The sequence below is a fragment of the Carlito syrichta genome, unplaced genomic scaffold (genome assembly GCF_000164805.1).
Source record: "Carlito syrichta isolate Samal-C Ts95f unplaced genomic scaffold, Tarsius_syrichta-2.0.1 Scaffold303270, whole genome shotgun sequence".
Lineage (NCBI taxonomy): Eukaryota > Metazoa > Chordata > Mammalia > Primates > Tarsiidae > Carlito > Carlito syrichta.
The window spans coordinates 192,897-205,702 of record NW_007247366.1 but is presented as its reverse complement, the minus strand read 5'-3'; the positions used below and the strand labels follow the sequence as shown (position 1 = coordinate 205,702).

At 51.8% G+C, this 12,806-nt stretch overlaps 3 protein-coding genes across 8 annotated transcripts in view; 1 reads left to right on the top strand and 2 right to left on the bottom strand.

Moving 5' to 3' along the window:
- Window positions 1-2,492, top strand: part of SHISA5 (shisa family member 5) — a 29,040-nt gene extending 26,548 nt beyond the window's left edge. For 4 of the 5 annotated variants that reach the window (XM_021712437.1, XM_008058258.2, XM_021712439.1 and 1 more), the window contains 3 exons: window positions 598-713; window positions 889-1,101; window positions 1,277-2,492. In XM_021712437.1, coding sequence (XP_021568112.1) covers window positions 598-713; window positions 889-1,101; window positions 1,277-1,356 — 409 coding nt within the window. In that variant the 3' untranslated portion in view covers window positions 1,357-2,492. The remainder of the gene's footprint in view (window positions 1-597; window positions 714-888; window positions 1,102-1,276) is intronic. The other variant, XM_021712438.1, reaches the window with a different exon arrangement.
- A 200-nt stretch (window positions 2,493-2,692) lies between these two features.
- Window positions 2,693-3,858, bottom strand: TREX1 (three prime repair exonuclease 1). Its single transcript, XM_008058257.1, is given in 2 exon segments — window positions 2,693-3,732; window positions 3,735-3,858. Coding segments are annotated over 2 exon segments (1,119 nt in total). The 3' UTR covers window positions 2,693-2,737.
- Window positions 3,859-4,650: 792 nt separating this feature from the next.
- The window catches only part of ATRIP (ATR interacting protein), a 16,335-nt gene continuing 8,179 nt past the window's right edge, over window positions 4,651-12,806 (bottom strand). Inside the window, exons 5-13 of one of the 2 annotated variants that reach the window (XM_008058254.1) lie at window positions 12,351-12,508; window positions 10,430-10,522; window positions 9,563-9,692; window positions 8,687-9,370; window positions 6,407-6,543; window positions 6,199-6,290; window positions 5,647-5,727; window positions 5,222-5,474; window positions 4,651-4,819 (exon numbers count right to left, since the gene is read on the bottom strand). In XM_008058254.1, the coding sequence (XP_008056445.1) occupies window positions 4,752-4,819; window positions 5,222-5,474; window positions 5,647-5,727; window positions 6,199-6,290; window positions 6,407-6,543; window positions 8,687-9,370; window positions 9,563-9,692; window positions 10,430-10,522; window positions 12,351-12,508 (1,696 nt within the window). In that variant the 3' untranslated portion in view covers window positions 4,651-4,751. The remainder of the gene's footprint in view (window positions 4,820-5,221; window positions 5,475-5,646; window positions 5,728-6,198; window positions 6,291-6,406; window positions 6,544-8,686; window positions 9,371-9,562; window positions 9,693-10,429; window positions 10,523-12,350; window positions 12,509-12,806) is intronic. The other variant, XM_008058255.1, reaches the window with a different exon arrangement.

Here is a 12,806-nt window from a genome sequence, read left to right as displayed (position 1 = left end):
CGCGCTACCATGCCCGGCTCATTTTTGATTTATTGTAGAGATGAGGTCTCGCCAAGTTGCCCAGGTGGGTCTCGAACCCGCGGGCTCAGGCAATCCACTCACCTCAGCCTCCCAAAGCGCTTGGATTACAGGCTGAGCCACCGAGCCCGGCTTATTTTTTTGATCTATTATGGAGATGAGGTCTCACCAAGTTGCCCAGGCTGGTCTTGAACCCAGGGTTCAGGCAATCCTCTCACTTCAGCCTTCCAAATTGCTGAAATTACAGGCATGATATATGTTTGTGGGGGAGGGGCTTGAAGTACTACTTCCCATGCTCCTGAGGGTTGGGCAAGGGGGACAGACCCTGGGAAAGATGCTTTACGCAGACTCACAAATATCCTCCACAGATATCCCCATTTTATACATTAGGAAACTGAGACTGAAGTAGGTTCGAGCTATCCAACCAGGAAGTTATTATATCTTTTCCCAGAGTTATTATGTCTTTCCCAGAGTCTTTTCCAGCAAGAGGGGTGTCTATCCCCAGGGTATGGGTGAAGTGTGGGTGCTGGTTCTAGGGAGGGAGCAAGAGGCTGCAGGTCACAACTGGCTCTTTGGCAGGTTTGGAGCGACCGTAGCCATCGGCTTGACCATCTTTGTGCTCTCTGTCGTCACCATCATCATCTGCTTCACGTGCTCCTGCTGCTGTTTGTACAAGATGTGCCGCCGACCACGTCGTAAGCATGCCCACCCCACTCTGCTCTACTGTGACCTCCCTTGTGTATAGGAACAGGCCTCTGGGTGGGCCAGGGGAGCCGACCAGGCCCTGCCTTGGCTAAGTTGGAGGAAGGGTGGCAAGCCTGGCCCTCAAGACCTGGAAATGGAGGGTCCTGATGGAAATTCTCTTTGCAGCGATCGTGACCACCACCACGGCCACCACTGTGGTGCATGCCCCTTACCCTCAGCCTCCAAGTGTGCCACCCAGCTACCCTGGACCAAGCTACCAGGGCTACCACCCCATGCCTCCCCAGCCAGGGATGCCAGCAGCACCGTACCCAACACAGTACCCACCACCCTATCCGGCCCAGCCGATGGGCCCACCAGCTTACCATGAGACCTTGGCTGGTGAGTACCCCTGCTGACTCTGGGACCCTGCCTGACCTCCCAAGCTCCTGCCTGTCCCCCATCGGGCATCCATCCCAGCGTGCACTGCAGAGTAGGCCTCTGCTGCTGTCTACTCCCTGCCATTTACACTGCAGCCTCTGTGCCTGAGGCCAACCAGTGTCCTTTCTGCTTTCAGGAGGTGCAGCTGTGCCCTACCCTGCCAGCCAGCCTCCTTACAACCCGGCCTACATGGATCCTCCAAAGGCAGCCCCCTGAGCATACCCCTGCCTCTGGCTGCCACCTGACTCTATCATGTGTGAGTGATATGCGGGCATAGTTCTTTACTGTCCTGTGCATGGTGTGTGTGTCCTATCTGTACGTGTGGCTTCCTCTGATGCCAATGAGGTTAGGCCAATCCTTGCCAGAGTGGGCTAGGACCAAACTTTGCTCTCCTCCTCACTTGAAATTGCTTCCTAAAATCTCAAGCCAAACTCAAAGAATGAGATGGGAGTTCTTTTCCCACTCAACATAGGGTGACCAGGCATGGCCTGTCACCCTAAGGTAGAACAGCTTTTTGTGGGCATGATGCAGATGTGTCCTGGATTTGGTAGAGCAGCTAGCTGCTATTCAAGGCCATGGCTTGTCCCCAGTGCCCTTCTCAGAACCAGGGCCATGATGCTGGCAAGTAGGCGGAGCTTGGGATCTCACCAAGTTGGGTTTGATCCTTTGGGCAGATATCCCATTGCTCCCTGGAGCCTGGGCCATGCCTAGTAGGGTCAGGCAACCGGCTGATGCCAGAACACCTCAGGCAGAGCCCTACTCCACCCCTGACAGCTGTCTAACTAGACAGTCCCTGCATCATTTCCAGGACCACCTGAAAGTCCACATTCACTCACGGCCTGCTGCCCATGGGGTAGCTTTCCTGGCCTTGCTAGCCCCAGCCCCTCCCACAGGTGGGCAGTGTGACCTCTGTCCACCAGCACACTCAGGTCTCCCTGAAGTGTTTTTGTTTTATTTGTAGCCAAGCATTTTGCCTGTTTTTGGTTTTGAAATGTGTATGATAGTTGATGTGAGACCGAAACCCCTGGGTCCTGGAGGAAGTTGGCCTGCAGAGGAGATGGTCAACCTGACAACTCTCATAGTCTCCATTTCCCCTGACACCAGCCTCATGGAATATCCAACTCCTGTATCCCAGTCCAAAGTTTGTCCTAGCAGCCGGGACAAGGGGCCATCTGGACCACAGTTGGGATGGGGGAATCCCAGGGGGCAACTCTGGCCTAGACATAAATACCTCGATGTTCCCTGTCCCTCTCTTTATGTTTCACCAAATCTGTCTTAGCTCTGTATCTGTTGATGTGTTTCTGAGAGTCTAGGGTCTGCACCCTTGTTTATAATAAACACAAACATTTGGAGCTGCTGCCTCCTTTCCTCCTAGTCTCGGCTGCTGGGATTGGGGTTGGGCTGAGTACTGTTTCTTTCCATCTTTTGGATTTCCATGTTTTCCCTCCTTTTATTGGGCTCAGATGTTTGGCCATCCTGCTATAGAGAGTGAGGGACAAAAACTGCCTGCCTCCCAGGTCCCTGCCAAGGAGGGTAAGAGGCAAGTGACTACTCAGTGCTAAAGTGGATTTTTATTAGTCAGATTTTCCTTCTTGGTCTACTCCCCGGGTATGGCCAGGGATAGTCCATACAGCATGGCTACTGCCAAGGTCAGGAAGGCCAGCAGGCCCAGTGGGGCCAGCAGCCTCTCCTTGGGTAGGGCTCCAGAGCCCTCTCTTGGAGGAAGAGCCTTGGATCTCCTGCTCTCACCAAGGCTGGAACTAGTATTCCTGGCTTTGGTCGGAAGTGCCATGGCTGTGACTGCAGATGGTCTTCGGTTGGTCCTAGCAGAGGCTGTGACCCCATACATGGGCTCAACGGTGCTGAACAGCCTGGCGTGAGCATCCACCCACTGCAGCAGGGCCTGTGGTCTCCACTGACAGATGCTGAGCAGGGCTAAGACATCCCCCTCAGCTGTGTGTGAGTCTGGCGGGGCCTGTCCGTAGAGGCGCATGTAGATGCTGCCCAGGCTGTAGCTCTTCCTTGGGCCGTGCCCCGAGGGGCTACTGGCACGTTCCAGGGCCTTCAGCGCAGCGATGCTATCCACACAGAAGGCGCCATCCAGACCACTGGCAAGGCCCAGCGTTGCCAGCTCTGCCTGGAGCAGGGGGAAGTCGTAGCGGTCACCGTTGTGTGCCACGAGGCACCAGGGCTGGGGCTGGCGCCTCAGGAAGGCTAGGAGCAGGTTGGCCACATTGTCATCGAAGCATTGACGCCCATGTGCTGCCAGCACAGCTGTGCTCAGACCTGTAATCTTGCTGGCTGCAGGGCTACAGGCCTTTCCTGGAGCCACACACAGAGAGAGCTTGTCCATCACACGGGGTGGCGGGGGAACCATGGGGGGTGGCCCCTGAGCGGTAGGGGGGTTCTCCAGGGCACATCTGTGGATGGCCAGCAGGCACAGTTCCGTGACCTTTGGCTGGGCGAAGGGCAGGCCAGTAGCCTCCAGGTCCAAGAAGATGAGGGTCTGCATGGGACCCGGGGGTGGGGCCTGTGAGCCCATGGTGGGGTAAGTACCTGCTGCTGATCCTGGGGAGGAGCATGGAGTGGGGGGTGGGCGCATGAGTGCCCAGTCAGAAGGTCTGCAGCGGGCGGGGTGGGGTGGGGTAGGGGTGGGCAGAAGCACATCTCAGGCCTTCCCCGCTCAATCCGACACGCTCCCTGAGCACCAGAGCCCATTTTCAGTGTAGGAAGTTGGAGAGAGTGGGGTGGTTTCCTTAGCACACTGTTTTTGGAGGGGTTCCCTCTTCCCATGGGCCTAACTTCTCCCCTAGAGCCCACTTAGTCTAGGGTGGGGAAACCCATGGCCTTCCTGCCTTGACTTATCCCCTTGGGGGTCCACACTCACCGGAGCAGGCAGGCAGCAATGACTCGGGTGCTGGCAGCAGCGGTAGGAAGTGAAACAGCTTGGGCCCGCCCACGGGCCCATGTGAGCTAGGCCCGCCCTGCTTGTCAGCCCGCCTGCCTGGTCTCTCCCTCCAGCCAACATCTATCCTTCCACAGGCACCCCGGAGGCCTTCTCAGATCTGCAGCTGTGTGCCTGCTAGTTGCCACATTGTACAGGGGCCCTCACATCAGTGACAGCCAGGTGGGAGGACTGAGGCAGCGAGGCTGTTGCAGTGGTGTTGAGACGGTCCCAAGTCTTAAGCACAGCTGGAAGCCCCTGCCATGGCCCTTTTGTGCCCACATGTTGGCCCCTCTTTCCCAGGCCTTCCTGGTTTAGGCCTGGGCCTGGGGCCGCCTCCTTCCCTGCTATACAATGGTTTCTTCCCATGGCCCCAGCCCAGAGCAGTGACTCAGGAAAATTCCACAGGCAGGGCAGGGCTCTTTCCTCAAGGCAGATTAGTTACCATGGTGATTTGGTCTCAGCTCCCGCCAGGGACAGGAAAAAGGATCCCAGCCTCCCAGGGTCACAGTCCTGCTCCACCCCTCCCGCTCAGCCAAACAGATCACACTCAGGAAACACAAGGCTGGAGTTCTCGGCAGGGACTGCCAGTCATTGATTTAATCAGTCGATGAGGTGAGGGAGGTAGTTGTGCTGGAGCCACCATGTGGCTGGATGCTTGCGAACCTCAGCCACAGTCCATCTCAGAGTCGTCCACATCGGTCTCGGCAGCACAGAGGTCATCCAGGGCTGCCTCTGTGCCAAAAAGGTGAGGGCTCCATGGTGAAGACCTAGAGGTGCAGGGACTGGGGAAGGCCACCTCTCCTCCCCCAACGCCCACAGGAACTAACCAGTCCCTTCCATGCCCAGGCCTTGCTCCCTCAGCTACTGCAAGCAAAGTGATACAAAGGCAATTCAGATGCGGATATTTCTGGAAAAAACGTGGCTCTGCCAAGCCAACTCAATAGATATGAGCAAAAGGCAGCCCAATATGCTCAGTGAGGAGCTGGAGCAGGAAGATAATGAAAATGTCCCCAGAGCCAGAAAAGGCTGTGGTGGATGGAGGCCTGCTGAGGTGACGCCAAGGAGTGTGACTTATTCACGAGCCTCAGGAGAACACTTGGGCTAGGGCAGGAAGAGGCCCTGTCGCAGGCTCACCTTCACAGTCTGTCACGTCAGGAAGCCCTCGAATCAGCAGGCTGACCCCTGGCATCACCTGGTCATACTGATGCAGGACCTCCACGCAGTGCACAGTGAAGAGCTTGTCCTTCTGGGACAGGCTGTGCAGCAGCAGCACCGTATCCCGTAGACACCGCACTGTCCGTTTCTGCTGGTCAGTCCTTGGGGGCCCCCCTGCCCTCCGCACAGTCAGCCACTGTCTGTGCAGCATCACCGTGAGAGCTCTGACTACCTGGGGGATGAGGGGGTGCAGACTGAGTTCTGGTCTCAACACGTCCTGCACCTAACAATCTATTCAGCCTAGCCACCCCAGGTGGGGAGAGTTCTGAGTGGGGCATGGGGTCCTTGCACAGGCCCCCTTACCACCAGCAGAGCTGCCATGCTGCTGGCCCCTGGTCACTCACCTCCACATTGCACTGGCAGTCGGAGCCAGTGACTGGGGGCGAGGGGCTCTGCATGCCAAGCTTGGCCAGGAGCCACACCGCCTAGAAAAAGAACACATTCTGTTCCATCCCAGGCAGAACGAGACCCCAGCCCAGCAAGGGCTTTCTCGGGTTTCTATAAGAGCTCCAGTTGCTGTAGCAACTGCTTGTCTGCACGTGGGGTCCAAGAAGTGTGTGGGGCTTCCCAGGTCAGACCCAGGACCGGCACCCATGTTTCACCACTAACCCGCCCGGTGCCAGGACCACCTCCAGCTACTAGACCCCAAAGCCAGGATAGGATCACTCATCAGGCAACTCTGCCAAATCCCACAACAACCTGGGGCCCACCTGTGTTGCATCTGTGTAGTGTGGCGCTTCTAAGTTGAGTTTACCTCTTTAGCTGCTTGATGAACTCTTGTTACTAAAATGAATTAAAGCCCGCTTTCTCCCCAGAGAAAAGAGGAAAGGACATTCTGGGGTTCTTGGGAGGGGGCAGGGGTGAGCAGCATCCAGAAGCCCTTCTGGGGTTTTTACCTCTTGCTCCAGCCGAAGCCACTGTGTCTCCGAGGCCACTTTGTCAGGCCGTGATGTGATGTACGTGTACAGCAGCAGGAGGAGGCAGCCTTCTGCAAAGATGCCCCACCTCTCACTCAGGGGCCCTTTCTCACCCAGAGCCTGCAGAAGCCCTCAGGAGCCCCCTGCCCTGTCCCTGCCCCATCCCTGCCCTGACCCTCCACTTTACCTGAGTGGGAACAGAGCTGAGGTGAGAGCTTGTCGTGATCCACCAGGAGGGAGAGGAGCTCAACAGCTAGCAGCACACTGTGCAGGGATGTCTCTGGGCTGAGGCACTGTGGCAGCACCTGGAACACACACTGGAACCTAAAAGACAAGGGTCCAGAGAGACATGACACTCCCCAACCCCAGTTCCAAAATCCACTTTCTTCCCAACAAACACAACAGGAAATTAGAGGACGGCAGTACAGAGACTTGGTTCAGCCAGACTTAGTTCCAATGCTGGCCTGGCCAGCACCTACTTGCCACGAAACATGTTTCATATGAATGAGTGGGTACTAACAATCACCCCAGGACTGCTGTGGCTTAGAGATGACAGGCCCTCAACTGACACGGCACCCTACAGTAAATGGGAGAAGAGGCCCGCCCGGACCTGGGATGCCTGGCCTCCAATGCTTTCAGGTTCTTTTCTGCCTCTGCTTTCAAACAGGGATGCAGGGCATAACTTGGGTGTGAGAGGAATGTTTTGTGCCTACCAAAGGACTGGCCAGGGCTCCAGAAAACAAACAGGGACTTGGCTATGGTTGAATCTTAAGAGAACACTTACAGAACAAGAATGGCCATTTTCTCCACTTGTCAGAAAACACAGTCTCCTCTGCTCCCAGTGTGAGAAGGTACCCAGTGTGGGGTGTACATGGGTGAGGAGCTCTGGGCACACTCTACCCTAGGCCTTAGGGGCAAAGGGATGGCTATTACCTAGGAACGAAGCCCCAAGGCAACCATTGCTGCTTGCTCAACCCTTATACCCTGGAGGAGCATGAGGACTGGCTTGGTGGGTGGGGAGAGAGGTAACTCTGAAACACTCTGTGGGTCTGGCCATATGTGTGCCATTCCATACATCTGTAGCATCTGAGCAAGAACATAGGACAAAAATATCCCCCAGGATGTCCTTAGGATGCAAGGACTCACTTTGTGGGGCAAACTCATTTTAGAGCACCTTAAGCATGTAGGCATGGAGTCTGAAGAGCAGCACTGAGTGGGAGATGGTGTCGGACAGCAATGGAGCAATGGCTCAGGAGACTCACTGGCTTGAAAGGCATCCCAGCATGCTCCTTGTAGGATTTCAGACAAGTTTCCCTGCCCCAGTACAGGATTTATTCACTCAACAAACACAGTGCTTACTGTGAGCCAGGCTCTGTTCTAGGTGTGAGGATGCAGGGCCATGAATGTATTACACAAGCCAGTGAATGGAAGGCATCTGTGTCTGGCTTGTAGTGAGCACCCATTATATTACATAGCTGTGTTTTGAATGTCCCTGTGGACAAGCTCAATAGGAATGGAATGACAGTGTGACAAGGGAACTGGTAAAAACATGATTTCTGGAATCCATTCATGTAACAAATATGAAACAACCAGCCACTGCGGGGGCCTTGCTGGGCACCTGAGTGCTGGGTCTGCCCCTCACCCTGCCATACTATACTGCACTACTGTGTCCAGCTCTGAGTACCACGTTTAGGATGGACAAGACCAACCAAAAATATTTAGATGGAAACCAGAATCCAGAAATGATTTTAGGGAACAGGAGTGCTGAGCTCAGAGCTCAGACAAGATATGTCCAGCCAGTAGAGTCATTCCAACATGGAAACTGGCCTCTCAGAAGAGTTCTGAGTGGGAGACTGGATTACTAGATGAGGGGTGGCCTGGATGGTGTATGCAGTTCCTCCTAGTCTTGTGGTTCTGGAATCCCAAGGTTGGAATTTATGGTAACAGCATTCATTACCAAGTTTCACTACACCACTTCCAAAAATAAGCAACCCAGGACTCATGCTAGAGGTAGGGACAATGATGGGGGTCAGAGACTCCCAGCACAGTCAGCTTGTGGGCTACAGACCCTTCCCACACCCTCTGCTTCCTTAGGGAACCCTTTTAAACTTCAGTGTGGTCATGGGACATGGTCTTCACCTGATCCACACCTCAGGTTCAAAGGCCTCTAGGATTAGCCGTTGCCTTGGGGCAGGACACTCTTCCACAATGGCTAACAACGTCCTTTTATCGTGTGTGCCTTTTGCTTACCTGTTGTTCACAAGCAGAATTAAGCCAAATAAACCACTTCCTCGGTTATCCCAACACCCAGCCCCCACTTCCTATCACCTCAGACTCCCTGAACCAAGCCTCAGAATTCACTGGTGTAGATAAGTCAAGATGTGAGCAAAGAACAAGGGCCACAGGTTAGACCTAAAGAGGTCAGGTAAGACCCACAAAGAATCACGACTCCCATGCTGCTTTATACCTGGGCAATAAATCAAAGGAAGTGTTTTCAGCTAATTTTACCAAAACCTTAAGGCACTGGTTCAGAACACTGGCTTGAAGTTGACCTGTTGCTGCAGAAGAGAAAGCCAACAGGTGAAGAAGCATCTTCAACAATGGATGCTGTCCTTGGTCATTAGCAACTTCCTTTGGGGCTGAAGTCATAGCTCCATGACTATGTTTGTGAACCAGGTTTCCTTCCCCAGCAGCAGAATCTGCCCCCGCTCCTGACAGTAATAGGCAGACGACTGCTCCACTGTGGCACACCAGGTGCTGAAGAATCTTAAGTGAAGTCACAGAGAACCCTTCCAGGTTGCAGATTGAATCCTCTGGGCTGGGCTCTACCCCAGCGCTTACGCAAGAGGAATGTGTTGGTGAGTCCCCAGGTGCTCCACTTCTTTTAGCTGCTGCCAAATCCTGCAGAGCCTGGCAGTGTAAGCCGATGAAGAACTGAACAAGGGGGAGGAAATGCACAGCTCCAGGAAGTTGACAGAGCGGGAAGGCCCTTCTGCCCTCCTCTGCTGCATCTCCATCACAGGAGCCTTCATTCCTGGCAACTAGATTCAGTCCAGTGAATGCCAGGTTCTGTGCTTCTCTTAGGGCTGAGAGGGAAAACGACCCATCATGTGAACCTGTGGTCCTGAGGCCTAAAATCCCAGTCAAGGAACTGGCAACAAACACAAGAGAAAACAGGTAAGGGTGGAATGGAGATAAAGTTGAGGACCCCAAACAGCCTTCCTGACAAATTCCTCAGGCTCCCTGCCCATCCCACAGACCTCCCAGGCTGGCCAGGGCCAGAAAGCGACTTGCTTCCTGGAAACTCCTTCCCAAACAAGCTTTCCAGGAGCCTTATGCTTACCTGCCAAACCCTGGTGGCTGCAAGAGGGTGCCAGTGGGAGATTCAGAGCAACTGCTCAGGAGGTGGCAAAGACTTAGAGATGACCCTGTGATCAAAGGCTGCTTCAGGAGCAGGTTTATCAAAATAGAGCCTGCAGAAGACAAGGTGACTCTAGAAGGGTCTGACATGGAAGACCTCTTCTAAGGCCTCAGAAGAAAAAGGTGAGGGTTCCTTGGATGTCAACTATAAGCTATATATTTATATATTATATACTATATTATTTATAAATATATATTATGTATATTTATATATTATATACTATAATGTCCTATAAGCTGCCATTAAACCCCAGGAAGATGTCTGTGGGTGCGGAAGGCTTGGGATGTACCTGTTCTCAGTCCTCTCCATTTTATTTACTTTAATTTTTTTTTAGTTGGAGTCTCACTCTGTTGCCCAGGCTGGAGTGCAGTGGCATGCTCACAGTCACTGCAGCCTCGACCTGCTGGGCTCAGGTGATCCTTCCACCTCAGCATTCCAAGTAGCTGGAACTACAGGCATACACCACCATGCCCAGCTAATTTTTTTGATGTATTGTAGAGAAGAGGTCTCACCAAGTTGCCCAGGCTGGTTTTGAATCTGTGGGCTCAGGCAATCCTCTCACCTCGGCCTCCCAAAGTACTGGGATTATAGGCGTGAGCTACCATGCCCAGCTACTCTCTCCATTTTATAAAGTCTTCTGCTTAAGTCACAGACTTCCACTTCCCTAGACTCTCTGAAGGACCGCCTAGGGTGCTGGTTCTCAGAGTCCCAGACAGTTCTCCAGGCAATTCTACTGTGTGTCACTTGGAGCCACCTAGGCCCCTGCAGGAGAAGTAGGGGTTCTGGTACCTTGAGTGTTTGATCTCTGCCTCCAGCTGTCAGTAAAGCTTTTCTGGGCCTCTTCTTGCTTTGTGGGACCTCTCAGACTGTGGGTCTTATTATCTGAAACTAGATAAAATGTGAATCAAAATGAGCACAATTGCTGGCAGGGCCCACTAAAAATAAAACAAAACGTGAGCACAAGAACACAGGCATATCAGAAACTATTACACATAACGAGTTAAAAACATAGGTTGTTCAACGTCCACCATGGATCAAAACAAGAGTCAAAGCAACTCAAGAGCCCTTGCATCTTTTACCTTCCTCATGTAAAAAACATAAAGAAAGGAGAAAATCAAGCTGTTTGTCTCACTTCAAAAAGAGGTAATTAAGGTTGGGTGCAGTGGCTCATGCTGGTAATCCCAGCACTTTGGGAGGTTGAGGTAGGAGGATCACTTGAGCCCAGGAGTTCAAGACCAGCCTGGGCAGAATAGCAAGACTCCATCTCTATTTTTATTTTTTTTTGAGTTGGAGTCTCACTCTGTCGCCCAGACTGGAGCGCAGTGGCCGCTCCCGGCCACTGCAGCCTCGACCTGCTGGGCTCCGGTGATCCTTCCGCCTCAGCCCTCCAAGTAGCTGGAATTACAGGTGCGCGCTACCACCAGCTAGTTTTTGATTTATTGTAGAGATGAGGTCTCGCCAAGTTGCCCAGGCGGGTCTCGAACCCGGGCGCTCAGGCAATCCACTCACCTCAGCCTCCCAAAGTGCGGGATTACAGGCTGAGCCACCGAGCCCAGCTCCATCTCTATTAAAAAATAATAAATAAAATGAGGCAATTAGATAAACATTAACCACTAACATTTACATGGTTGTTATGTGTCAGTTATTGTTCTAAGAGCTTTATGCATATTAGCTCATTTGTTCCCCACATCAACTCTATGAGGAGGTGATACTGTTAGCTCTGTTTTGCATATAGGGAAACTGAGGCACAGAGATTAAGGGACTTGCCTAAATCACATAATCCAGTCAAGTACTGTCAATGTGATTCAGACTCACATCCAGGCTGTTGGGCTCTATTGCCTGCTTGTAACACTATCCTACATTGCCCCTTTAGTTGCTAGATACCAAAAATGTGAGTGGGCTGCAGTTTCTTAGAAAGGCATGCTGGCCAATGATTTGCAAAGGTTGATGGTAGGAAGAGAGTCAATGTATCTGAATTATAATATAAACCAGAATAGCATAGTCTTAGAGTGAAAAATCTATTAATAATAGATTGTCTTTCTCTAGAAAACAGTAGCATTCCTTCAGTCTGGACTGAGTTGTACAAACTCAAGGCTGGACAATAAAAGAAACACAGGTCCTTGCATACTAGCTATGTTTCTGGCATGGTCGACTTGTGTGGTGATGGTTTTAAAATATGCTGCAAATTCTTTGACACACCTCCTTTCAAAAGATACAGCTAGTTCCTTTCCTCTTGGATGAGGGCCAAACTCAGTAACTTGGTTCTAATACACAGAATGTGGCAGAAGTGTTGCTATATGACTTCTGGGGCTAGGCCTATTTTTAAATAGTCATGGGCTGAATCCAAAGATTTTCAATAGAAAAAAGTTTAACAAAATAAATAAAGGATAGTTTCTGCATGGCTCTCTCTCTGGGTTTGCTAACTCTCAAGGAGACCATCCACCAGTTATGAAGACACCCAGTAGCCCTATGAGAGGCTCATGTGGCAAGGAATTACATGGCCAGCCATGTGAGCGAGCCACTTTGAAACAGATCCTACAGGCTCAGACAAGCTTTCAGTGATTCCAATTCCCACAGAGATAAGAATCCCCACGGTACCCTGTCAGAATTGCTGAACTACAAAAATTGGGAGAAATAAATAAATATTGTTTTAAGCTGCAAGTTTGGGTGGTTTGTTATACAGCAACAGATGACTAACAGAATGACTTACCCTCTTTGCCTAGCGGAGGCTTGCATCCTGGCTCTGTCTGGCAGGGGTGGGGAAGGGACGTGTTAGCACTAAAAGACTCCTTTGTAGGAAAAGATGTTTTTCCAAATTGTGGAGAACATGCTTCTGGCTTTATAACCACAGAAGGGCTTTTCCTAGGACTGGAAAAAATTAACCAGGAAAGAAAAGTAAGAATTCTGCTAAAATCACTCAAAATACCTTGTTACAAAATTTCTAACAAACACAATTTTTCAGGTCTAGGTGCTTTATTTTTTTTATTTTTTTTATTTTTTATTTTTGAGTTGGAGTTTCACTCTGTCACCCAGACTGGAGTGTAGTGGCACACTCCTGGCCACCGTAGCCTCAACCTGCTGGGCTTCGTCGATCCTGGAACCACAGGCGCACACCACCACATTTGGCTAATTTTTGATTTATTGTAGTTTTTTTTGTTTTGTTTTG